This window comes from Choloepus didactylus (assembly GCF_015220235.1).
Source record: "Choloepus didactylus isolate mChoDid1 chromosome 11 unlocalized genomic scaffold, mChoDid1.pri SUPER_11_unloc2, whole genome shotgun sequence".
Classification (NCBI taxonomy): Eukaryota; Metazoa; Chordata; class Mammalia; order Pilosa; family Megalonychidae; genus Choloepus; species Choloepus didactylus.
The window spans coordinates 4,682,191-4,710,109 of NW_023637579.1; the positions used below are offsets into that span (position 1 = coordinate 4,682,191).

The 27,919-nt window shown below is 40.7% G+C and overlaps 1 protein-coding gene across 1 annotated transcript in view; it reads right to left on the reverse strand.

Annotated features, from left to right (window-relative positions):
* The window catches only part of OBSCN (obscurin, cytoskeletal calmodulin and titin-interacting RhoGEF), a 229,973-nt gene that overhangs the window by 183,241 nt on the left and 18,813 nt on the right, over positions 1-27,919 (reverse strand). The window contains 4 exon segments of the mRNA XM_037823238.1: positions 4,521-4,796; positions 7,858-8,133; positions 11,361-11,636; positions 15,652-15,927. Coding sequence (XP_037679166.1) covers positions 4,521-4,796; positions 7,858-8,133; positions 11,361-11,636; positions 15,652-15,927 — 1,104 coding nt within the window.

Sequence of the window (27,919 nt, forward strand, 5' to 3'; positions counted from 1 at the left end):
TAAAAGACTGATATTTTGCATATATAAAGAAATCTACAACTCAATGACCATAGTACAGGCAGCCCAAGTATAAAATGGGCAAAAGATATGAAAAGACAGTTCTCTGAAGGGGAAATACAAATGGCCAAGAAATACATGGAAAAAATGTTCAGCTTCAATAGCTATTAGAGAGATGCAAATTAAGACCATATTGAGATACCATTTCACACCAGTTAGAATGGTTGCCATTAAACAAACAGGAAACTACAAATGCTGGAGGGGATGTGGAGAAATTGGAACTCTTATTCATTGTTGGTGGGACTGTATAATGGTTCAGCCACTCTGGAAGTTAGTCTGGCAGTTCCTTAGGAAACTAGATATAGAGTTACCCTTTGATCCAGCAATTGCACTTCTCGGTATACACCCGGAAGGTATGAAAGCAGTGACATGAGCAGATATCTGCACACCAACATTCATAGCAGCATTATTCACAATTGCCAAGAGATGGAAACAACCCAAATGTCCTTCAACAGATGAGTGGATAAATAAAATGTGGTATATACACACGATGGAATACTACACAGCAGTAAGAAGGAACGATCTCGTGAAACATATGACAACATGGATGAACCTTGAAGACATAATGCTGAGCGAAATAAGCCAGGCACAAAAAAACAAATATTACATGCTACCACTAATGTGAACTTTGAAAAATGTAAAACAAATGGTTTATAATGTAGAATGTAGGGGACCTGGTGATAGAGAGCAATTATTGAAGGGGGAACGATAACCCAGTAAGAACAGATAAGCTATCGTGGGTAAATTTAACATTCTGGGAAAGCCCAGGAATGAATATGGTTTATTAATTTCTGGTGGGTATAGTAGGAACAAGTTCACAGAAATGTTGCTATATTAGGTTATTTTCTTAGGGTAGAGTAGGAACATGTTGGAAGTAAAGTAGTTATTTTAGGTTAGTTGTCTTTTTCTTATTCCCTTGTTTTGGTTTGTTTGAAATGTTTTCATATTGTATGTTTTTTTTTAAACTTTTTTGATATAGTTAATAGTTAATTTAAAAAAAAAAAAAAAACGATGAAAAAATATGCAGATTCTGCCTGAGGAGGTGGTGGAGAATGCAGGGATGTTGAGCTTCCCCACCTCAGTGGTTGCTGATGTGCTCACTGACATAGGGGACTGGTGGTTTGATGGGTGGAGCCCTCTACCACAGGACTTGCCCTTGGGAAGACTGTTGCTGCAAAGGAGAGTCTAGGCCTCCCCATAATTGTGCCTAAGAGCCTCCTCCCGAATGCCTCTTTGTTGCTCAGATGTGGCCCTCTCTCTCTGGCTAAGCCAACTTGAAAGGTGAAATCACTGCCCTCCCCCCTAGGTGGGATCAGACACCCAGGGGAGTGAATCTCCCTGGCAACGTGGAATATGACTCCCGGGGAGGAATCTAGACCTGGCATCATGGGATGGAAACATCTTCTTGACCAAAAGGGGGAAGTGAAAGGAAATGAAATAAGCTTCAGTGGCAGAGAGATTCCAAAAGGAGCCGAGAGGTCACTCTGGTGGGCACTCTTATGCACACTTTAGACAACCATTTTTAGGTTCTAATGAATTGGAATAGCTAGCAGTAAATACCTGAAACTATCAAACTACAACCAAGAACCCTTGAATCTTGAAGACAATTGTATAACAATGTAGCTTCTGAAGGGTGACAATGGGATTGGGAAAGCCATAAGGACCACACTGCCCTTTGTCCAGTGTATGGATGGATGAGTAGAAAAACAGGGGCAAAAAAAATGGCACTCAGTGTTCTTTTTTACTTTAATTGTTCCTTTTCACTGTAATTTTTATTCTTATTACTTTTGTGTGTGTGGTAATGAAAATGTTCAAAAATTAATTTTGGTGATGAATGCACAACTACATAACGGTACTGTGAACAATTCACTGTATGTTTTGTATGACTGCGTGGTATGTGAATATATCTCAATAAAAATTAATTAAAAAAAAACAGCATAGTATTGGCACAAAGATAGACATAGATTGATCACTGGAATCGAATTGAGAGCTTGGAAACAGATCCCCAGATCTATGGTTGACTGATTTTTAACAAGGCCCCCAAATCCACTGAGCTGGGACAGAACAGTCTCTTCAATAAATGGTGCTCAAAGAACTGGATATTCATATCCAGAGGAATGAAAGAGGTCACCTACCTCACACCCTATAAAAAATTAACTCAGAGCAAAGACCTAAATATAAGAGCCAGTGCCATAGAACTTATACTGGTTTGGATGTATTATGTCCCCCAAAACGCCACGTTCTTTGATGCAGTCTTGTTGGGGCAGAAGTATTAGTGTTGATTAGGTTGGAACCTTTGGATTCGTTTGTTTCCATGGAGATGTGACCCACCCAACTGTGGGTGATAACTCTGATTGGATAATTTCCATGGAGGCATGGCCCTGCCCATTCAATGTGGGCCTTGATTAGTTTACTAGAGCCCTATATAAGAGCTCAGACAGAACGAGCCTGCTGCTGCAGCAAAGACAGACACTTTGAAGACTGCACAGGAACTGAGAGAGGGGCTGGAACACAACTTGGGATCAGCGGACGCCAGCCACATGCCTTCCCAGCTAGCAGAGGTTTTCCAGACACCATTGGCCATCCTCCAGTGAAGGTACCCAAATGTTGATGCCTTACCTTGGACACTTTATGGCCTTAAGACTGTAACTGTCTAACCAAATAAACCCCCTTTATAAAAGCCAATCCATTTCTGGTGTTTTGCAAAATGGCAGAATTAGCAAACTGGAACAGACACCATCATAGCAGTCAGAAACCAGGAGAGCCTAAAAGTCAGCAGAAACAAGAAGAGCAGGCACACGGAAAGAGAGAGAACCCCATATGACGAAGGAGTGATGAAACTTTACAGACTTTGGGAGAAAGCAAACCCTGCCGATAGCTCGATGCTGGACTTCTAGACTTCCAAACCAAGAGACAATAAATGCTTGTTCAAGCCAACCCATCGTAGGGTACTTGTCACAGCAGCTCTGGCAAATCAAGACACTGAAGAACTTGTCTCCAAAATATGCAAAGAGTTCTTCAAAACTCAACAATTGCTAAGAAAATAAGCAACCCAATTTTAAAAATGGGAAAAGCTCTAAACAAACATCTCATCAAAGAAGATAGGTGGCAAATAAGCATATGAAAATATGCTCAGCATCGTATGTTATTAGGAAATTACAAATTAAAATCACAATGACATATCAATGCACACTTATTCGAACAGAAAAAATCCAAAAAGCTGACAATACCAAAAGGTGGCAATGATGTGCAGCAACTGTAATTGTCATTCAAGAACTGAGAATGCAATCAGGTACCGTTGCATTGGAAGAAAATTTGGCAGTTTCTCACAAACCTAGAAATTATCTTGGTGTATGATGCAGCTATCATGCTCCACAGCATGAAACGTCCACAGAAAAATCTGCATGAGAAGGTTTATCACAGACTCATTCATAACTGCCAAAACACGGGTGCACTGAGACGTCCTTCAATAAGTGAAGGGATAAACAAATTGTGGTCTTTTGTTCAGCGCAAGAAAGAAATGAGCTTTTGAACCACGAACAGACATGGAGGAACCTTGAATGCATGCTGTGAAATGAAAGAAGCGAGTCTAAAAAGGCTGCAAACGGTATGTTCCATCAACATGGCATTCTGGAAAAGGCAAAATGATACAGACAGTAAAAAGGTCTGTGATTGCCAGGGGGTCAGCGGAAAGGGAAGACTAGGTGAATCACACGGATTTCCACGACAGCACAACTTATTGTATGTGGTAGTGTAATGGTGGTTACAAGACATTATGTGTTGTCAAAACCAGCAGAAGTGTACAAAACAAAGAGGGAAATGCAATGTAAACTATGGGCCTTAATTAAAACAACACCTCAATACTGGGCCATCAATTGTAACAAACACACCACACTAAAGTGATATGTCAAAAAAGGGGAAACAGTTTGCAGGGGAGCAGAATATAAGAACTCTGCACAATTTTTCTGTAAATCTAAAACTATTCCAAAAAAAAATAATCAAGCCTATGAATTAAAAACAAAAAGGAGGTAAAAAAAAAAAAAAAAAAAAAAAAAGTGGTGTCAAGTGAGCAAAAAAAATTTGCCAGAATGTATCACCAGCAGCCTGCTAATCTAAATACTGAAAGCAGAGTTTTTAAAGAAGGAGGAAAATGATCCCAAGCTATTGGACCCCAATCCTGCAGAAAATCTGCTATTCTCTGGATGCATGACATAGAAGTTATGGAACATCCTGACCCTTATTTTTAAAAGGGAATAAACAGATTCCTCATCACAGGTGATGTTTAACCATCTAAAAATACAAAAGCATGTCACAAGGTCCTGTCACTCGGTGTGTTGTAAATACATGCTAGAGGATGTTATATGATGAGTTTTGTAAGAGAACAGGCCACAAGGCAGCAGCTCTCACCCACCACTGCCTAAGGCTGCTCCTCAGGAAGACAGGAGGGACATCCAGGAACGCACCTGTGACGTGCAGGTGGAAGCAGACCTTCTGGCCCACGGCCTCACAGCTGTACTCCCCAGCATCCTCCTTGCCCGCCTGCTGCACCACCAGCCGCTGACCACAGCCCGTGGCCTCCACGCGCACCCTCGGGCTCGCACTCAGCTTCTTCCCATCCTTGTACCATGTCACCTCCGTCTGGGCCTGAGCCACCTTGCAGCTCAGCGTGGCGCTGGACCCCGCCTCGGCCTGCACCTCACTGCGCGCTGGCTGCTCCTTGGCAAACACCACCGTGGGCTCTGGAGACAGGGAGGGAGATACCAGATCAGAGACTCCATCCAAGTCAGGAGAGCAGCACTGAGGAAAGGAGGCCGGGAGGGGGAGGCAGAAGAACGAGAAGCTTCTCCAGGCTCTGCCAACAGCTGTGTGGCTGAAGCAAGTCCCATTACCTTTGGAGCAACAAACCACAATCTATTTACATTCTATGCTGATGGTACGTGGGATGTGTCTGGATGGGGACAAGGTTAGATGTCTTCTGTGCACACACTCAAGTAGAGGGGGAGCTGTGTGGTCAAGATGGTTGCAAACCTTCAACCTTACCAGGTGATGCCAGTGTGTTTTCTGACATGACTGACCAGGTCACATCCCCACCAGCTCTGCATCAGAATTCCTGGTCAACCCACACATGCCCTTATTGGTTGTCTGAATTTTTGGCAATCTAGTGAGTGTGTAGCTCAACCTCCCCGGGGCTTTCACTGATGACAGTGAAAAACATTTGCCAGTTTGTGACATTTGTGTTTCCTCTTTTGTGGTGTCTCTGTTCAAGTCTTTTAACCCATTTCCAATAACAAGGAGTTTCATTGATTTTTAGGTGCTTTTCATATATTTTGAATGCTGGAGCTCTGACGGTAATGTGTGTTCTCAATAACTTCTCCATTTGTGCCTGGCCTTTTCACTCTACTATGGTGTCTTCTGATGGACCAAAGTTCCTAGCTTAATGTTATCAAATACGTCAATCTTATCCTTTCTAATGGGTGCACTTGTGTCCTGTTTAAGAACCTTTCTTTACTTGAGACCATTAAATAGTACATGCATTCTGCTAACAGCTCTGTGGTTCTACATGCACAGTGGCCTGCTTGGAGTTGACTTTCATGCCTAACATGAAGGAAGGGTCCAATTTTCTTTTCTCCATATACTTGAAAGTTCCAAACACCATTTATGAAAAGACCATTCTTTCTCCACTCCTTGCACAAGCACCATGGAAAAGAAAAGAAATAAGAGGGAGGTGTGGAGCCTGTGTGTGCATGGATCTCATTTTCCCGTTCCTTTGGTCTCCTTTTCCCTGCACTGATAACAGCTGTCTGAATCACGCAAGTCTACAGTTGGTCTTGATCTCTGGTAGAGCAAATCCTCTCATTTCTTCCTCTTCTGGAGAGCCTTGGCTGTACTTAGCCATTGGAATCAGCTTGTCAGTTTGCACACAGGTCCATCCTGAGTAAAAGCATCTATTTCTATTTTGGTTGGGAATGGATATTTTTGAGTCTTCCGTGGTTATTTCTTCATTTATTTAGATCTTCTTTATTACCTATAGGTATTGTTCAATCATTTTCCCACCAGAGGCCTTAAACCTCTTTTATTAGGCCTTAATTAGATGCATGAAACTCTAGATGATATTGTAAATCTCTTAAACATTTCACTTTGCAGTTATGATTGCTTGTACTTAGATATGGAAGTTTCCTGTGTATTGATTTTTGGATGTGGCTATCTTTCTCAACTCTCTTACTAATTATAATAATTTAATATTTGGATTCTCTGCATTGATAATCATATCATCTGTGATTGTGGCTCTGTATATTCTTCCATATTTTAAACGTTTTATTTTCTTTTCCTTCCTAATGTGCAGGATATCTTGGATGGAAATGGAGATACAGAAATCCTTGTCTTGTTCCCAGGCTCAAAGGCAAAGCTTTTGAAGTTTCACTTTAAGTGTGATGTTTTGCTTCTGTTTTCTGCAGCACTGTTTATCAAATTAAGGAAGTGACCTATTTTCACAATTTGCTAATAACATTTCATCATGAATGGAGGCTAAATTTTATCAAAAATATTTTGAAATCTATGATGTTAAGTTTGTATCAAATATTTGTTAGGCATTGACTGAGATAATCACATGGTTTTCCTCTTTTCATCCGTTGATGCAATGGATTATATTGATTTTCTAATGTTTCTAATGTTAAAACAACCACACAAAGTGTATTATCCTTTTGCTATATTCCTGAACTCCGTTTACTACTTTCTATCATTTTGGCATTGATACCCATAACAGATTGATGAGTAATTTTAAATTCTAATAGTTTCCTTGTCAAATTTTGGTATTAATATCAAGCTAACTACAAAAAAAAATGAGTTGAAGAGTATCTCTTCATTCTATTCTCTTGAAAAATCTCTATAATATGGAAATAGTATCTTCTTGAATATTCAGTAGAATTTACTGGTTAAGCCAACTGGCCTTAGATTTTGCTCCATGAGAAGATAATTTTTATTAATGTTACATCTTAAAAATTAGTATAAGACTGTTTATGCTGTCTGTTTCTTCCAGAGTCAGTTTTCATACAGTTCTTTAGGAATTTGTCCATTTTCAAAAGTTTCACACCAGGTTTTCTGTATCTGTATACAACCAAGAGCATTATACAGGATACAAAATTGAACTATTAAGTGCTGACACAATGTGGTCAAATGTGGAATGGAAGTCCAGCCTGTTTGAAGTTATGACTCCTCCAAAAAAGGAAATCAAGCATGCTGATATGTGTCAGCTACTTATTCCTTTCCCTTGCTAAATTCTTAAGTCAAATCTCAAGTAGAATTCTTACACAGGATGTTCTGAGGAAAAGGGGAAAACAATATTGGCTTTAAAAACAGAACCCCAGCCCAAAGACACATAAACACCCATTCTGCTTGTATTTACTTTGCACAGTGATAAAAACAAAATATGGCTCTATATTTTTTGCATATAGGATACTAAGACAGCTATATCTACATCAAAGGAGGGGAACAGTGTCTGAGAGAATTCAAAGTTCAACCTGAGATAATTCCAAGTGTAATTGATGAGGGAGGGGGCAAAGTCACCTTTACCCGGTCAACGGAATTCAAACATGTCTTACAAGCAAAACCTACGTGATGGTGGATGAGGTCTTGTGAGAGCAACCAGACCATCTAACAGGAGGAAATTCACAGATCCCCAAGTAAAAGGTACCTGAACACCTCAGACTCAAAGAGTCTGATAGAGTCAGGGTCCTGGACACAAATGAGCAAAAGAAGGGTTCTGGGCAAGTAAGTCAGTCCCACCATCCCCAAAGAACCCACCTGTGACATGCAGGCGGAAGCAGACCTTCTGACCCCCGGCCTCACAGCTGTACTCCCCAGCGTCCGCCTTGCCCGCCTGCTGCACCACCAGCCGCCGACCACGGCCCATGGCCTCCATGTGCACCCTCGGGCTCGCACTCAGCTTCTTCCCATCCTTGTACCACGTCACCTCCATCTGGGCCTGGGCCACCTCGCAGCTCAGCGTGGCGCTGGAGCCCGCCTCGGCCTGCACCTCACTGCGCGCCGGCTGCTCCTTGGCAAACACCACCACAGGCTCTGGGGACAGGGAGGGAGATACCAGATCAGAGACTCCATCCAAGTCAGGAGAGCAGCACTGAAGAAAGAAGGCCTGGAGGGGGAGGCAGGAGAATGAGAAGCTTTTCCAGGCTCTGCCACCGGCTGGGTGGCTGACCCAGTTCTGTTGCCCTTGGAGCAACACACCACAATCTATATATGTTCTAAGCTGATGGTATGTGGGATGCCCAGGTGGGGACATGGTTAGATGTCTCCCGTGCACACAGTCCTCTAGGACAGGAACTGTGGGGTCAAGATGGTTGCAAATCCTCAACTTTACCAGGTGACACCAGTGTGTTTTCCAACATGACTGTCCAGATCACATCCCCTCCAGCTCTGCATCCGAGTCCCTGGTCAGCCCACGCACGCCCTCATTGGTTGTCTGAATTTTTGGCAATCTGGTGAGTGTGTAGCTCAACCTCCCTAGGGCTTTACTTTGTATTTTCCTGATGACCCTTACAGTGAAACACCTTTGCCAAAGTTTATGACATTTGCATTTTCTCTCTTGGGGTGTCTCTGTTCAAGTCCTTTACCCCAATTTCAATAATGGGGGCTTTCACTGATTTTTAGACACTCTTCATCTATTTTGAATGTTGGAGCTCTGATGGTAATGTGTGTTCTGAATATCTTCTCCATCTTCATGCCTGGTCTTTTCACTCTAATATGGAGTCTTCTGATGGACAAAGTTCCTAGTTTTAAGGTCATCAAATACGTCAATCTTATTCTTTCTGTTGAGTGCATTTGTGTCCTGCTTAAGAATCTTTCTTTACTTGAGGCCATTATATAGGCCATGTATTCTGCTAAAAGCTTCATGGTTCTACATGCCCATGAGGTCTCTAACCTACTTGGAGTTGATTTTTGTGCCTGGTGTGAAGGAGGAGTCCAATTTTATTTTCTCCATATACTTGAACAGTCCAAGCACCGCTTATGAAAAGGCCATTCCTTCTCCAGTCCTTGCACAAGCACCATGAAAAAGAAAAGCAAAGAAAGAAAAGGGAGATGTGGAGCCCGTGTGTGCATGGATCTCATTTTCCTGTTCCTTTGGTCTCCCTGTCCCTGCACTGATACCCAGCTGTCTTCATCACTCGAGTCTGTAGTTGGCCTTGATCTCTGGTAGAGCAGATGCTCTCACTTATTCCTCTTCTAGAGAGGCTTGGCTGTACTTGGCCACTGGAATCAGCTTGTCAGTTTGCACACAAGCCCCTCCTGAGAAAAAATATCTGTTTGGATTTTGATTGGGAATGAACATTTTTGGGTCTTCCAAGGTTATCTCTTCCTTTATTTAGATCTTCTTTACTATCTATAGGTATTGTTTCATCATTTTCCCCCCAGAGGCCTTAAACATCTTTTATTAGACCTTAATTAGAAGTACAAACCTCTAGATGCTACTGTAAATTTTTTAAACATTTCATTTTGCAGTTATGATTGTTTGAACATATATAGAAGTTTTCTACATATTGATTTTTGGATGCAGCAATCTTTCTCAAATCTCTTACTAATCCAATAATTTAATATTTGGATTCTCTGCATTGATAATCATATCATCTGTGATTGTGGCTCTGCAGCTTTTTCCATATCTTAAACCTTTTATTTTCTTTTCCTGCCTAATGTGCAGGACATCTTGGATGGAACTGGAGATAGGGGAAATCCTTGTCTTGTTCCCAGGCTCAAAGGTAAAGCTTTCAAAGTTTCACTTTAAGTGTGATGTTTGCGTCTGACTTCTGCAGCACCCTTTATCAAATTAAGGAACTAACTTATTATTCATAGTTAGCCAATAACATTTCATCATGAATGGAGGCTAAATTTAATCAAAAGTATCTTTGCATTTGTTAAATTTGTATCAAACAGTTTTTACACATTTATTGAGATAATCACATAGTTCCTCTCTTTTCTTCTGTTAATGCCATGGATTATATTGATTTTCCAACACTTCTAATGTAAAACCATACATATTGTATTATCCTTTTGCTCTGTTGATGGATTCAGTTCACTATTTTTTTTTTAGCATTTTTCATTGATATTCATAACAGATTGACCAGTAATTTTAATTCTTTAGATGGTTCCTTGTAAAATATTGGTATTACTATCAGGGTAACTACAAAAAAAAAAAAAGAGTTGAATAGTATATCTTCATTTTCTATTTTCTTGAAAAATCTGTGTAACCTAGGAATAGTATCATCTTTGAATATCTGGAAGAATTTACCAGTAAAGCCATCTGGGCTTAGATTTTGCTCCATGAGAAGATTACTTTTATTAATGCTACATCTTAAAAATTAGTATAGGACTGTTTCTGCTAGCTATTTCTTCCAGAGTCAGCTTTCATACAGTTCTTTAGGAATTTGTTCATTTGTCAAAAGATTCACACCAGGTTTTTTTGGATCTATATACAACCAAGAGCATTATACAGGACACAAAACTGAACTATTAACTGCTGACACAAAGAGGTCAAATGTGGAATAGAAGTCCACCCTGTTTCAGGCTATGACTCCTCAAATAAAGGAAAATGAAGTTATTTTTGCAAATTCCCTGTGAATGAGTCAAACAAGCATAGGGACACATGATATACTGAGGAAATACCATGTAAAAAATACTGCTTTACCGGGACATTTCTGCTCCTACAGTAAGCCTCTCACCAGTCAAGCATGCTGATATGTGTCAGCTACTTATTCCTTTCCCTTGCTAAATCCATAAGTCAAACCCCAAGTAGAATTCTTACACAGGATGTTCTGAGGACAAGGGGAAAACAATATTGGCTTTAAAAACAGAACCCCAGCCCAAAGACACATAAACACCCATTCTGCTTGTATTTACTTTGCACAGTGATAAAAACAAAATATGGCTCTATATTTTGTGCATATAGGGTACTAAGACAGCTATATCTACATCAGAGGAGGGGAACAGTGTCTGAGAGAATTCAAAGTTCAACCTGAGATAATTCCAAGTGTAATTGATGAGGGAGGGGGCAAAGTCACCTTTACCCGGTCAACAGAATTCAAACATGTCTCACAAGCAAAACCTACGTGATGGTGGATGAGGTCTTGTGAGAGCAACCAGACCATCTAACAGGAGGAAATTCACAGATCCCCAAGTAAAAGGTACCTGAACACCTCAGACTCGAAGAGTCTGGTAGAGTCAGGGTCCTGGACACTAATGAGCACAAGAAGGGTTCTGGGCAAGTAAGTCAGTCCCACCATCCCCAAAGAACCCACCTGTGACGTGCAGGTGGAAGCAGACCTTCTGGCCCCCGGCCTCACAGCTGTACTCCCCAGCATCCGCCTTGCCCGCCTGCTGCACCACCAGCCGCCGACCACGGCCCGTGGCCTCCATGTGCACCCTCGGGCTCGCACTCAGCTTCTTCCCGTCCTTGTACCACGTCACCTCCGTCTGGGCCTGGGCCACCTCGCAGCTCAGCGTGGAGCTGGACCCCACCTCGGCCTGCACCTCACTGCGCGCCGGCTGCTCCTTGGCGAACACCACCACGGGCTCTGGGGACAGAGACAGGGAGGGACATGAGGGTTCAGAGACTCAGACCCCATACCCACCCGTTTCACGTCAACCAAGCATCCAAGTTCAGTTATTGCTGTTCATGAGCCCACTGATGCCACGTGTCCCATCGGTTTATGGAAGTGTGTTATGAACACAAAGGTGCTTGTCATGGAGACACAGGTGCGCAACTCAGGGATGTGCTGACTCAAGGACAATTCTGAAGACTGGAGGAAGGGGCTGAGGCTGCCCCAGCCCCTCTAACTGCTAATGTGTTGCTTTGCCACGTGTCCCTTGGTCTAGGCAGCTGGGACAGTCCATTCCTCCCTGTCGCATCCTTGGTGTGGCATCCATGATTCATCCTCCACAAACTGTATTCCGGTTTTTGTCGAGAGAGAACTTACAGGTAGTAAAGTACATGAATGTTCATTGTACAGTACAATGAGTTTTGCACATCCATGCCTCCTATGCTGGTTTGGATGTATTATGTCCCCCAAAATGCCATTATCTTTGATGCAATCTTGTGAAGGCAGGTGTATTAGTGTTGATTAGGGTGTGACCTCTTGATTGAGTGTCTCCATGGAGGTGTTACCCTGCCCATTCAGGGTGGGTCTTGATTGGTTCACTGGAGTCCTATAAAAAGAGCTCACAAACAGAGAGTGAGCAACTGAAAGTGACATTTTGAAGAGGAGCTGCAGCTAAGAGAGGACAAAATGCCCCAAGAGCAACTCTTTGGAGAACACCATTTTGAAACACAACCTGGGAGCAAGCAGACACCAGCCACGTGCCTTCCAGCTAACAAGGTTTTCGGGACACCATTGGCCATCCTCCAGTGAAGGTACCCTATTATTGATGCCTTACCTTGGACACTTTATGACCTTAAGACTGTAACTGTGTAACCAAATAAACCTCCTTTTTAAAAGCCAGTCCATTTCTGGTGTTTTGCATAAGGCAGCATTAGCAAACTGGAACACCCCCATATAACCACCACACATATCAGAATATCCCTACCTCCCCATTCACTGCTGAACTCTCTGGAAAGGGAAGCACTCTTCTGAGCTGTCTTGTGATAAATTACATTTGCTTAGTGTGCCAGTTTGAATAGATTGTGTCCCCCAAAAGCCATTATCTTTGATGTAATCTTGTGTGGGCAGATGTTATCAGTGTTCATTAGATTGTAATTCTTTGAGTGTTTCTTTGGAATGAGCCCCACCCAGCTGTGGGTGATGACTCTGACTGGATAATTTCCATGGAGGTGTTGCTCCACCCATTCAGGGTGGGTCTAAGTTGATCAGTGGAGACATATAAATGAGCTGACATAACAGAAGGAACTCAGTGCAACTGAGAGTGAACTTTTGAAGAGGAGCTACAGCCAAGAGGGACACTTTGAAGAAAGCACTGGAACTGAGAGAGGAGCTTCAGCTTACAGAGACATTTTGGAGATGGCCTTTGAAAGCAGACTTTTGCTCCAGAGAAGCTAAGAGAGGACAAACACCCCAAGAGCAACCGAGAGTGACATTTTGGAGAGAAGCTGAAGCCTAGAGAGGAACGTCCTGAGAGAAAGCCATTCTGAAACCAGAACTCTGGAGCAGACACCAGCCACGTGCCTTCCCAGCTAACAGAGGTTTTCCAGACACCATTGGCCATCCTCCAGTGAAGGTACTTGATTGCTGATGTGTTACCTTGGACACTTTATGGCCTTAAGACTGTAACTGTGTAACCAAATAAACCCCCTTTTATAGAAGCCAATTCATTTCTGGTGTTTTGCATTCCGGCAGCATGAGCAAACTAGAACACCTAGTCTTTAATTTCACACAAGTGAAACTATTCGTTATGTGGCTTTTCACTCACACTAATGTCTATAAGATTTATCAATGTGCTTGTATGCATCAGTAGTGTGTTCTTTCCATAGCTGTACTGAGCCCAGTGTATGAATACACCACAATTTATATTGCCTTTTCCTCTTGATGTTAATTTGGGTTATTTCCAATTTGTGCAGAAAGCCACTATGAACATCTTGTACAAGTCTTTGGAGGGCATGTGAAGCTGTTCAGACATAGGGTAGGTTTGTGTTTGATTTAGTATACTGTAGTAAACACACTGTTCTAAAATGGTTGTGCCAATTTATACTGTCCCATGTGAGAGTTCCAGTTCCCCCACATCCTCACCAACACGTTATATTACTGATCTCTTTCATTCTACGTGTTCCTTTAAACTAAAAATTTCAGCTATATGACCTCAGAGGGCCAAGCTACTCATGCACTCACTCATTCATTCACACATTCATTCCATCATTTGCTCAACTAATGTGAAGAGAGGGCTCTTTGCGTGCAAGGCCCTGTGGTGGCAGCTGGGGGTGCTGCTCCCCTGGAGCTTACCATCTAGCCAGAAAAGACAGACAGAAGAATTTTTTAAAACATGAAAGCAATCATGTCATGTTGTTGCTGGGTGGTGACTTTAGACTCGGTGGGCAGGCAAACTTTGCTAAAGACAAACTAATTTAAAAACTGGACAAAGGACTGGAACAGGCATTCCTCCAAATGAGATGCATGAACGGCCAAGAGGCACATAAAAAATGATTAATAGCATTAGCCACCAGGGAAATGCCAGTCAAAACCACAGAGAGACAGACACCGCTTCACATCCACTAGGATGGCTGTAATCAAAAGTCAGACAGTAGCAAGTGCTGCTGAAGATGTGGGGAAACCAGAATCTTCCTACACTGCTGGTGGGGATGGAAAGTGGTCATCCATTTTGGAAAACAGTCTGGCGTTTCCTCAAAATGTGAAAACAGAGTTACCATTTGACCCAGCAATTGCACTCGTAGGTACATACCAATAGAAATGGAAACACATATTTGCACAAAAACTTGTATATGCATTTTCAAAGCAGCATTTCTTATTATAGCCAAAAGGTGGAAACAGCTCAAAGGCCCATCAACTGAACGGATGAACAAAACGTACTAAATCCTACAATATCATTTGGCCATGAAAAGGAATGAAGTACCGATTCAAGCTACAGCATGGATGAACCCTGAAAATAGTATGCTAAGGCAAAGAAGCCTTCCATGTGACATAAAGGCCTTATATTATATAATTCCATTTTTTATGAAATGTCCAAAATTGGTAAATTTAAAGAGACAAAAAAACAGGTTAGTGGTTTTCTAGAGCTCAGAGGGATGGGGGATTTAGGGGTGATGGCTATGGGTACTGAGTTTCTTTTTGGGTTGATAGAAAAGTTCTCAAAGGTGACGGGTACACAACTCTTTGAATATACAAAAAACATTTTCACTTGTGCACTTTTAATGGGTGAATTGTATGGTATGTAAATTATCTCAATAAAGCTGTTACCAAACAATGGCAAAGAACTAAACAGACACCATACCGATGTCAATTTCCTTCTTTTGATATGATATTACTTACCTAAAATGTAATGGGGGGGGGGGAACTGGGTGAAGGGTTTACAAAATCTATCTGCACTATCTTTGAAACCTCCTGCAAAATTCTAATTATTTCAAAACAAAAGTTATAAAAGATAAAACTAAAAAGACAACAAGAGGCTGCGAAGCCCAACTTTAAACAAGTTAGTGCAGATGGAACGTGGGGGGCAAGAGAGATGTGGGTAGGGGGTCAAAGATGAGGCCCTGAGGTCCCGGGCACTGGGATGCATGGAGATGCGAGAACACGACCCACCCAGCTCCTGGCACAAACCCTGCACAGTGCTGACAGATGCCAGAGAACTGGGCCCTATCCCAGATCTGCCAATTTCTAGCTGTGCAAACAGCCTTATCTTGAAATGGGAGTAATCAGAATTCCTGCTTATAGAGTTGTTCTTGAGTTTAAACAAGTAATGAGACAAAAGCACTGCACCAAGGGCTTATCGGCACATGGGTAATTACATGCTAAATACTGTTATATGAAGAGCTTTGTAAGAAAACAGACAATGAGGCAGCACCTCCCACCCACCACTGCCTAATGATGCTCCTCAGGAAGACAGGAGGGACATCCAGGAACGCACCTGTGACGTGCAGGTGGAAGCAGACCTTCTGGCCCGCGGCCTCACAGCTGTACTCCCCGGTGTCCTCCTTGCCCGCCTGCTGCACCACCAGCCGCCGACCACGGCCCGTGGCCTCCACGCGCACCCTCGGGCTCGCACTCAGCTTCTTCCCGTCCTTGTACCACGTCACCTCCGTCTGGGCCTGGGCCACCTCGCAGCTCAGCGTGGCGCTGGACCCCGCCTCGGCCTGCACCTCGCTGCGCGCCGGCTGCTCCTTGGCAAACACCACCTTGGGCTCTGCAGACAGAAGGGGACAAATCTGGTCAGAGATACTTCAACTGCTAGAACAAAATGAGGTCCCACCATCTCAACCTCAAAACCAGGAGGCCTCTGCTACAGGCCTGCCTCATTCTTGGCTCAACACAGAGAACTTCCACTCAGAAGATGCACAAAGCAGGGCCTAGGTTAGCTCTTAGATGCTGAAGCCTCCCAGTTCAGTAATTTTCAGATTAGAACATGTCATGACTCATGTTCTGGCATCTATGATCAGCTGTGGTCTCATAATCATCAATCAAAGGGAGGAATAACTTATGGCCTGCACCTCTGAGTTACAAGAACACTGATGCAAAGCACTACTGTAGCTGTCTACAACTTCCAGCAAGCCAGTCACCACCGGTGTAGCCAACTCCCAGGCCTTGTGAGCAAATGTTATTTATTCATTTACTCCTTTTGCTTAAGATTACATTACTTCTAGGATCCATTGCATTACTCTAGACTAAATGTTCTTCTTTCTGAATGTATATCCAGTTGTAATTCTTTCATCAAGAAAGAAATTTATGACTTTATGAATTTTGTGATGGGTAAACTCTCTCTGTACTTTGTGAAAATGTCTTTATTTCACCCTCACTCTTGAATGATAGTTTAGCTGGATATAGACTTCTAGGTTGACGGTTATTTTCCCTTTTTTCTCTGGAGATTATTCTTTTATTTTCTGTGTTCTCTCACAGCTGTTGACAAATCTGTATGAACAATAACTGTTGTTCCCTTATAATTAATCTCTTCTTTCTCTTTGGTTGTTTTAAGGTCTCCTCTTGGTTTTTGGTCTTCTTCAGTTCACAGTGATGTCTCCAGCTTGAACTTGCTTTATTAACATTTCATTTTATTCCATGTGAGTCTTGAGTTTTAGGATTCAAGTCTTTTATGAATTTATGAAATTTCTCTGCTATGATCTCTTTTACTACTGCACCTTCTTCTCATCTCTCCTGGCAGTCCTTTTAAACATATGTTGGACTTTCTGCTTCTATCTGTGATGCATGTTAACATCTATTATTTTCTCTCTTTGTGATTCTGAGTAATTTCCTTGGATCTATGTTCCAGTTTACTAATTCTCTCTTCAGCTATGTTTAATCTGCTGATAACTTTTCTACTAAACTGTTAATTACAAATGCTATATTTCTCATTTCAAGAAGTTCTATTGGTTCTTGTTCAAATGGGTCTGTTTTTTTTCATAGTATTTTCATAGTATTTTACTTTTTTCTTATGTTTTCAAGTTTTCCATAGATCTCTTTAATCTTTTTAAGTGAACTTATTTTAAATTCTTTTTCAGATTACTATTGTATCATCTGAATTTCCCAGGTCCTGGGGGAAGTCTAATCCTGATTTTTCTTGTACTTTCTGACTCTCACTAATATTGGTTGTTTCCCTAGTGCTTAGATACATTTTTTATTGTGAGCTTGTCTTTAGCAGGGCTTGTTTATTCCATGGTAATTGAGTGTAGCCTGGGTGGTGGAAATATTCCTCCTGAGTGTTTTACTTTTACTCCTGCAGATGCCCCAGGAATATCACTGGCCTGGGGTCCATGTTTAGGTTAACTTCTCAGTCTGGGAGTTCCTCATACTATAAATTCAAACCCCAACCCCATGTGAGGAACAGGTTTCCATTTCTTTGTGGAAACTTTTTCCCCACCTGAGCCAAAACAGACAGACAAGCTTCTTTAGCCTCTTCCTAACTGTGTGTTTCAACAAGGGTCCCATTTTTATACAGAGGTCTCCATCACACTTTCCCACATCTCTCAAGCCTACATACTTACAGCATATTCCCAACTTGGTGATATAAGTCAGATCCCAGGTCCCTGAAACTAAAATCCCCATCACAAAATTTGTGGCATCAACCCATCACTTATTGCTTTAGCTTTCCATTCCTTCTTCATTTCCAACACCTAGAAAATTCCCCCTTTTCCCTTGCAAATTCAGATATTAATTTGACATTACTTTGTTACAGTCTACCCAGAATGTTTAAATGTTTATGGTGGGATGTGTGTATGTATATATATATATTTCTGCTGGAACCAGAATTTAAATGGGGCAGGGGTAAACTCTACTTTTCCATAATAAATTATTTAATTTCACCTAGTAGGGACTTTCAGCTTTGAGAATATATCTCTGATTTCCCAATGGAAGTCAGCAAAAACACTGGACTCCCTGAATTGGATTTTAATGTTTTAAAAAATAACTCTGTGCCCAAAATATGTCTTAAATTTGTCATAAAGGAAAAAATAAGGTATCAAACAAGCTTCTTCACTTGCTCATCATCAGCAACCAAGTGGCCCAAGCCAGGGCAGGCAGCTGTGACAGCAGAAGGGAAGTAATGAAGACTTCAATAATCTGTACAGTCTGAAGACACAGTGGTGGACAAGGGGCCAGAAGCGGGTACAATCAGCTTTTATTTCATTGGCTCTTCCCCACTGTTCTCTGTCTTCCCCCTCAAGCCTGGCTTTGGAAAACAATTGTAGACACCAGCTGCCCCCACTCTCTCACCTTGGGTTAACTCACCAGCCTCTCCTGGCAGCTTTCTGACCTCCCTCACTCCTGCTCACTTCACCAGTGCCCCACTGGAACTCCAGTTCTTTAGCCTCTCCCCAGCCTTTTGACCCCCTCACCTTGCCCTTTAGTCGGAACTCTTCCCCTGACCTCTAGGACACAACCCTCTCTAGTTCCTTCTGCCTCTCTGAACCTCTCCCTTCTTGGTCTCGGCTTCTTCGACCAGCCTCCAAAATGTCAGCTTCCCTCAGGGTAGGTCTTGCCGTCATCTTCTCGTTTCATGTTGTATCTTCCCCTGGGATAACCTGACACATGTCCCAACCTCTGCCATCACTGACATGCCAGGAAGTCCTGAATCTCCCTCTCCATCACAATGTAACCAACTGCCTACCAGACATCCCAAGCACCCCAAGCTGGCTCATCATCTGTTCTTCCCAGAAAACCTGTTCTCTCTCTACGTACTCCACCTCAGATAGAGGCAACTCCGTCTACACATCTGCTCAAGCCTGCAATACACTCTGTATCTCTTCTCCTTCTCAGCCCCCACACACGAATGACCACCAAGTCCACTCCACCCTACCTCCTAAGTGGCTCTCAAACCTATCACTTCCTCTAGCTCCCACAATCGCTGCCTCTATTTGGGCCTGGTCATCTCCTATCTGGACTAGAGCAGAACTGCTGATCTGATCTCCTGGCCTTTGATCTCCCCCCATCCAAATACATTCCCCATAGTGTAACCAGAGTGGTAGTTCCAAAACCAAAATCCAAACCTGTTCCTGCCGTGTTCCTGTCCCTGGTACCTAGAGAACAGAAGTCCACTCCCCTTACTGCAGACTCAGAGCCCCTCAAGCTGCTCCTCACGTATCCAGGATGGCCCAAGAGAACGGACACCCACCTTTCAAAAGCACTTCAGTTCCACTACAAATTTGTTTTCAAAGTGAACATTCAGAACACTGTTGTTTTTAAACAGAATTTACCATTTTTTACCACCTATTGAACACATTGAGAAACTCAAGAGGCCAGATCTTTGAAGTAAGATTTTTGGGTATCAGAGTAAGGATTCCGGAGATTCAAGGACCGTGATGAGAACCCACATGTCTTATCAGTTCCACCCCCATGTGTGCATCTCTCCATATTAGCTTACCCCAGTCAGTAACAGTCTTGCTTCTTTATAAATGACATCTCATTATCACTTCTTCATCAGTTCCATTATCATTTGGCACTCTGCAAACTGATATAGCCTCACAGACAACTCCAATATAAAAGCAGAGATATGAAACCCAACAAAACAGCAGAACCCATGCTTTCATTATCCAATTGTCAAATAAAAAAGGGATCACCTCGGTCTTCTTCAGTTGTTCAAATACATCCTTTTAAATACAGAATAAAACATTTGTTGCTCACATTTTTACCCCAGACTCAGCCATATCTCCAAGGTAGGACTTCATCAAGTATTCTCTTATTTTTAATTTTCACTTTACAAAAAGATTCAGGAATTAACCTTAAAAGAAATTGTGTCTCTTTGGTATGCATTTCACAAAATCATTCCTGTGTGTATATGTGTATGTATGTGTGTATATCTGCATTGCATATATGTTTGTATATGTATATGGATGTGTGTATGTGCATGTATGTATATGTCTGTATATGTATATGGATGTGTGTATGTGCATGTGTGTATATGTCTGTATATGTATATGGATGTGTGTATGTGCATGTGTGTATATGTCTGTATATGTATATGGATGTGTGTATGTGCATGTGTGTATATGTTTGTATATGTATATGGATGTGTGTATGCATATGTGTGTGTATGTGCACGAATGTATGAGTATGTGTGTATGTGTATATGTATATGGATGTGTGTATGTGTATGTGTGTATATGTTGGTATATGTATATGGATGTGTGTATGTGTGTATATGTTTGTATCTGTATATGGATGTGTATATGTGTATGTGTGTATATGTTTATATATGTATATGGATGTGTGTGCATATGTGCATGTGTGTATGAGTATGTGTGTATATGTATATGGATGTGTGCATGTATGTGTGTATATGTGCATGAATGTATGAGTATGTGTGTATGTGTTTGTATATGTATATGGATGTGTGTATATGTGCATGTGTGTATGAGTATGTGTGTATATGTATATGTATATGGATGTGTGTATGTGTATGTATGTATATGTGCCTGAATGTATGAGTATGTGTGTCTGTGTTTGTACATGTATATGGACGTGTGTATGTGTGTGTGTGTGTGTGTTTTTTAAATGATGGTCAGCCAGTGGCTGCAGTTCAGGAAGAATCATTTGGGAGCCCTTCCTGGTAACTCTAACCCCACAGTTGAGCCCACACCTTCAGATTCCCAGCTACACAGTGGTTTGCCTTCAAAATATACCTTAATGAGTTATAAATATCACTGCAAGATGACACCTTGTGCAGGTATTGCTTAGGAGTTGGTCCACACAAGAAACATCAAGGTTTGGGTTCATTTGCATAGTTACAAGAATAAACCTTGCAGTTCTAAAATAATCTATGGATGGTTCCACATCCAGGTAAGCACACTACACCCTGCCTCACAAGCTGAGTGCAGCCATTTCTGCAAGGAGCAGTTACGTGAGGGCTCTGAAAAGTAAACAGTAGCAGGTGCATGTGAGAGAGAAAATGGAATTCAAAGTCATAGAGACGGGGGACCCTCCTTTTCCTCTCTGACCTCTCACCCCATTCCACACAGGTTGCATACGACGGACACATAGCAAGAGGAAAAAGTTCCTCTCCATCTGAAGGAACTTTGGTCCCAAGAGAGAAGGGTGAGCCCTACTGGTTTTTTCTTTCTGTCCTTATGCTGCTTGCCTCTGACACAGGCTCAGCCACAGGACCAGTGTTCTGTCTACACAGCTGAAAAGGAAGATGGGGGGATATAAAAAGCAGTGGAGAGATGTGGAGAGAGAGGAGCTCTGGAAAGCAACCACAGAAAGTTGTTTAGGAGCTCCAGCATCCTCCCTCAAGCCACACAGAAACCACTGTCTGGGTCCTACAATGACCACCGGGAGTTCCTTGTGCAGGACAGATCCAAATAGCACCGCAAAGTCTCTGGAAACAACTGGCAGAACAAACCACAGAAAGTTGATAGGAATCTGCAGTTTGAACTCAGCAAGGTTGATTTCCTGTTTTAAAAAAAATCAACATTCCTCGTAGGACACAAAGAAGACCCAGCGTCTCATAACATAGCATTCAAAGTATCCAGGATACAGTCCAAGACTACCTGGCCTATGAAGAGCTAGGAAAGTCTCTGTTTGCATGCACAGGAAAGGCAATAAGCAGAAACCAAAGTCAAGATGACACAGCATTTCAGAAATGCTCAAGCAAGTAAAGGCAAATACCCCTGAAAGGAATTGAAATATATGAAGTCTCAGCCAAGAAACAGACGATATTAAGAAGAACCAAATAAAAATTTTATAACTGGAAAAATCCAAGAACTGAAATGACTCACTCAATAGGCTCAACTGCAGAACAATGGTAACAGAAGAAAGCATTAAGGCATTTGAAGACAGATCGATAGAAACTATCCAGTCCAAACAACAGAGAGAAAGAGAATAGAGAAAAGGAAAGAAAGAGCCTCAGGGAACTCTGGGACAATAACACTCATATCATTAGTCCTAGCAGGAGAGTTCAGTTCAGAAAAAAATATTTCAAAATAGAGGAAAGGTGAAACAGAAGAATGAAACACGGGAAAATAGGAAACAATAAGATGGTAGATCCAAATCCAAACATATTAATTATTGCATTAAATGAAAACGTTGTAAACACACTGACAATAAAACAGACTGTCGGCATGGATAACAAATGAGCCAACTATATGCTGTCTACAGGAAACTCATTTCAAGTACAATGATACAAGTTGAAAGTAAAAGAATGGAAACATGCATACAATGCAGACACTAGTCAAAACGAAGCTAGAGTGTTTACATTAATAACAAACAAAGTAGACTTCAGAGCAAAGAAAATCATCAAGGATAAAGAAGAACATTACATAACTATTAAAAGGGTAACTTTGCCAAGAAGACATAACAATCCTAAATAAGTGAGCACCTAATAACAGAGCTTAAAAATACATGAAACCTCAGGGGCATTAGCCTCTTCAAGAACATCAACAAGATGTGTCCCCTTTGCTCATAAAGTTAACACCCTATTCAGCATGAACAAGTTAGGGTGGTCACTGCCTAGACATCCATGAAGATCAGGAAAGTGATTAAACTAGAGGAAGCGGTAGCAACAGACAAGATGGAATTTAACAAAGGATTATGAATACTGAATCTTTATACAATTTTCTTTTTCTTCATTGCTAGGGTGTTAGAATAATTAGAAGGAAAGAACTGAAATGGTGGAACGGTAACCCATAGCATCCTTTGAAATTTGTTCTATAGCTACTTATTAAATTGTAATTTGAAAGCTATACCTTTTTGTATATATGCTATATTTCACAATAAAGAAATAACTGAAACTATAGTACTATAACACATAACAACTTTGGAGGTTTCCTATATAACTACTTGTTAAATCATACTTTGAAAGATATTACCTTTTTGTATATATGTTATATTTCATAATAAGGAAATAATAAACTTATTCAGGAATTGTAACCTATAATATTCTCTGAAATTGCTCTCTAGCTACTTATTCAGTAGCACTTGGAAATTTATCACTTTCATGTACGTCTTTCATATTCTACAATAAAAATTACGATAACATTTTAAAAGAGGAAAAAATACATGAAGCAAAAAATGGACAGAGCTGGAAGTAAAAAGCAGACAAATCCACAACTACAACTGGAGATATCAGCACCTTTATCTTGGTAATTGATAGAACTAGTAGACAGAAAATCAAGGATATACAACTGAACCATTAAGCTGCCTACCTCCTAATATTTCTAGGATACACAAATTCTTTTCAGGTACACATGAAATATTCACCAAGATAGAACATACCCTAGTGTATAACACAAATTTTAACAAAGTTAAAGGAATTGAAGTAATACAGAGTATATTCTCTGACCAAAACAGAATTAGACTGGAAATCAATAACAGAAAGATAACGGCAACTGCCTAAATACTTGGAAAGTAAACAACACACTTCTAAATAATCCAGCAATCTAAGAACAAGTCTCAAGGGGAATTAGAAAATATTTTAAACTGGGCAACAATGAAAATACAACACATCAAAATACAATATATCAAAAATGGAATAAAGTTAAAGCAGTGCAGAGAAGGAAATGCAGAGCATTAGATATTTGTATTAGAAAAGAATGGACTCAGTCACTAATCTAAGCTTCATCTTAAGAAATTAGGAAAAGAAGAGTAAAATAAACCCAAAGCAAGCAGGAGGGAGGAAATAATAAAGATAAGAGCAGAAATCAATGAAATTGAAAAACAGAGAAAATCAATGACACCTAAAGCTAGCTCTCTGAAACAATCAATAAAATTGAAGACAGAAATAATATCAGGAATGGAACAAGGGTATCACTGCAAACCCTACAGATGTTAAACAGATAATAAGGAAATACTATTAACAATTCTATGCACAAAAATTAAATAAATTTGATGAATGGAAAAATTCCACAAAACCATAAACTACCAAAACTCATCCAATGTGAAGTAGAAATTTTGCAGAGTCCTGTCACTAGTAAATAAATTTTCTTCATAATTTAAACCTTTCAAAAAAGATATCTCTGGGCCTGGAATGTTTCACTGGCTTAGTCAGCAAAATAACTAAGGAAGAAATTAAAGAATGGAAATAACATCAATTCTACACACTCTCTTGCAGAAAACAGAACAGAACACAGAAAACAGAAGTGAACCATAAACTACCAAAACTCACTCACTATGAAGTAGAAATTTTGTATAGTCCCATAGCTATTAAATAAATATTTTCAGACCATTTTGTGAAGTAAGTATTGCCCTAATACCAAAACCAGACAAAGACAGTATGAAAAAATAAAGCTACAAACCAAAATTCTTCATGAGCATAAATATAGAAGTATTACTCAATGGAAATATTACTCAATGGAAAACAATAATATATAAAATATTACTCAATGGAAAACAATAATACATAAAAAGAACAACACACAAGAAGTAGGTCTGATCCTGGGAAAGCAAAGCTGGTTCATTATTCAAAAATCACCCAAAGAGAACTCAGCAGAAATGGCAACATAATAACTTCTGAAAAATCTCTCCTGCATAAAAACAATGAGAACACTGGCGAAAAATTGTTGGCATCACCTCTGTCAGAAATCTGGAATTTAACCAAAAGCTTGCCACCATCTGGGGAGCATGTATTCAAGGATCTAGGTAAGAACAGTGAAATATGTGATGTTTCAACTTGCCCAATTCTCATATCACTGAGACATGCCTTGAAAATGAACAGCCCACAATCACGGTGAAAACTAGCCACCAGTGGGGACAGAATGGGCCAGAACTTCTGTCTGGTGATTCCTTTGTTTGACGTGACTTGGAAATCACCCAGTCTGAAGAGCCTTTTCCTGGGGATGTTTGCTGAAATTATCTGAGGCTATTACTAAGCATTGCAGCCACCCGAGTCAGTGGATAACAGTTGGGTAAACAATAGGCTAACCAAAAACCTTAAAAGGAAAATCTGGGAAACAGATGTCTACAGGGGCTTTGAAGAGCTCTGACACATTCCTGGTATCTGGAAGGCCACACATATGTGCAGGTTGTTCTCAAACTCAGAAAAACCATGCTAATGCCCTAGAGCTTGCATATCTGCCTAACCTTGAAGGTTGACGCAAGGATGAAGTAAAGGCAAAAATGTAAAATGCCTGACTGGGTACTGAACACGTGTGCCAATACCTACACAGACGTCCTTGGAAAAAACTGGGAAGCTTGCTGGTTGCAAGCACCTAAGGAAACTGCTGTCCAACCATTAGCTGGACAATAAACTAATTGTGGCCATGCATGACAAAGAAACACACTTTACAGAATTTGTTCAGAAAAATCACTAAACACACAAATAACAATAACAAAAAAAAAAAACTAAAAACTAACTGTAACAACAACAAACACTGGGGAAGGGGCAGAATCTGATTTCCAGAATTTCCATATTATGTAATTTAAAATGGCCGGTTGTTATCAAAAAATGTCAAGACATGCAAAGATACAAGAAAGCATGGTCCATTCAGAGGAAAAGAAGCAATCAATAGAAACTGTTATTTAGAAAGCTCAGACATTGGTCTTACTTAACAAAGGCTTTAAATCAACTTTTTAAAATATCTTCAAGGGCCCAAAGAAAATTATTTCTAAAGAAATAAAGGAAACAGAACAATGTCTCACCAAATAGAGAATATCAATGAAAGAAAGATATTTTTAAAAATAATTACATAGAAATTCTTGATTTGAAAAGTACAAACTGAAATGAAAAATTAACAAGGGCAGATTTGACAAGCTGGAGAAAGAATCAATGAAACTGAAGATGGGTCAGTTGTGATTACCCAGTATGACAAGTAGGAAAACAAAATTAATGAAGAAAATGAGCAGATTCCAAGAAGCCAGTGGGATGTCATCAAATGTACCAACATAGGCAAAATGGGAGCCTCAAAGGAAGAGGAAAGAAAAAGAGGCAGAGAGAATATTTGAGAGAAAAATTAAATGGCCAAAATTTTAATGGTCCTTAGATTGTAAGCTCTTAAAGCAGTCATATCTACTCCTGAATTGTAATGGCCATCTCCAAACTCTGAGATGTTGATCCTTTGGTGTATAATCTGATCAGTCTCTAGAACACTGAGTCTCTGTGTGACACTTGAAACTCAGAGCTAGAGCTCGGCAGATATAAATGTCAGTATTAGCACATACAGCAACTGTTAAAAAAAAAAAAAAAAAAAAGCTGAAAAAGAGCCCAGACTTCAATTAGAGATATGAATGAAGCAGATCTGGTTAAGACTACGGCAAATCGGGCCAAAGGGTAAAGGTTGAAACTGGCTGTGTTAAAACTTCAACTTACATGTGAGACCAAGGGAAGAGATTTTTATTTGGTGCAGGATCTATATTTTCTTAACAATATAACTTCTACAGTCAGTTTGTTCAAGCACCACAATTACATGGAACTTTGAATACAAAGTGAGCTATGGTAGGTCTGTATAGATTAGAAGGAAATAGCAAAACATACCAAAGTAATTTGGGTGGAGAATAAAAATATATATTCGGGACCCCCCTGAGGAGCTGGGGGAGGGTGCAGAGGTGCTGGACTTCCTCACCTGGATTGTTGCTGATGTTCTCACAAACATTGGGGACTGACAACTTGACATGCTGAGCCTTCTGTCTTGGGGCTTGCCCCTATGAAGCTTGTTGCTGCAAAGGAGAGGCTAAACCTGCTTATAACTGTGCCCAAGAGTCTCCCCAAGTGCCTCTTTGTTGATCAGATGTGGCCTCTCTCTCTCTCTAGCTAAGCCACCTTGGCAGGTGATCTCACTGTCCTCCCCCTAAATGGGACCTGATTCCCAGGGGTGAAAATCTCCCTGGCAATGCAGGATATGATTCCTGGAGATGAATCTGGACCTGGCATCGTGGGACTGAAAACATCTTCTTGACCAAAAGGGGGATGGGAAAAGAAACGTAATAAAGCTTCAGTGGCTAAGAGATTTCAAATGGAGTCGAGAGGTTACCCTGGTGGACATTCTTACGCACTATAGAGATAACACTTTTTAGGTTTTAATGTACTGGAATCGCTAGAAGTAAATACAAAACTACCAAATTCCCACCCAGTAGCCTTGACTCTTGAAGACAATTGTATGACGACGTAGATTACACAGTGTGACACTGTGATTGTGAAAACCTTGTGGATCACACTCCCTTTATCCAGTGTATGGATGGATGAGTAGAAAAATGGGGACAAAAACTAAATGAAAAATAGGGTGGGATGGGGGGATGATTTGGGTGTTCTTTTTTACTTTTGTTTTTTATTCTCATTTTTATTCTTCATGGTATAAGGAGAATGTTCAAAAATAGATTGGGGTGATGAATGCATGACTATATGATGGTACTGTGAACAGCTGATTGTACACCATGGATGATTGTATGGTATGTGAATATATCTCAATAAAACTGAATTTAAAAAAAGATAAATATACATATATATAATGGCCTAAACCTTCACAAATTTCATGAAAGACATAGTCTACATATCAATGTATCTCAACAAACTCCAAGCAAGATAAACTGAGAGATACACACTGAGACACATGAGGTACAACTGTCAAAAGCCAAAAACAAAAAGGAAATCTTAAAAGCAGTAAGAGAAAAGCAACTAGTCACATTCAAAGGATCCTCAATAGATTAAGAGCCAATTTCTCTTCAGAAATCATGGTGGTCTGAAGGCAATGGGGTGACATATTTAAACTGCTGAAAAATAAAACTGTTACCCAAGAATCATACATCTGGCAAAACTGTCCTCC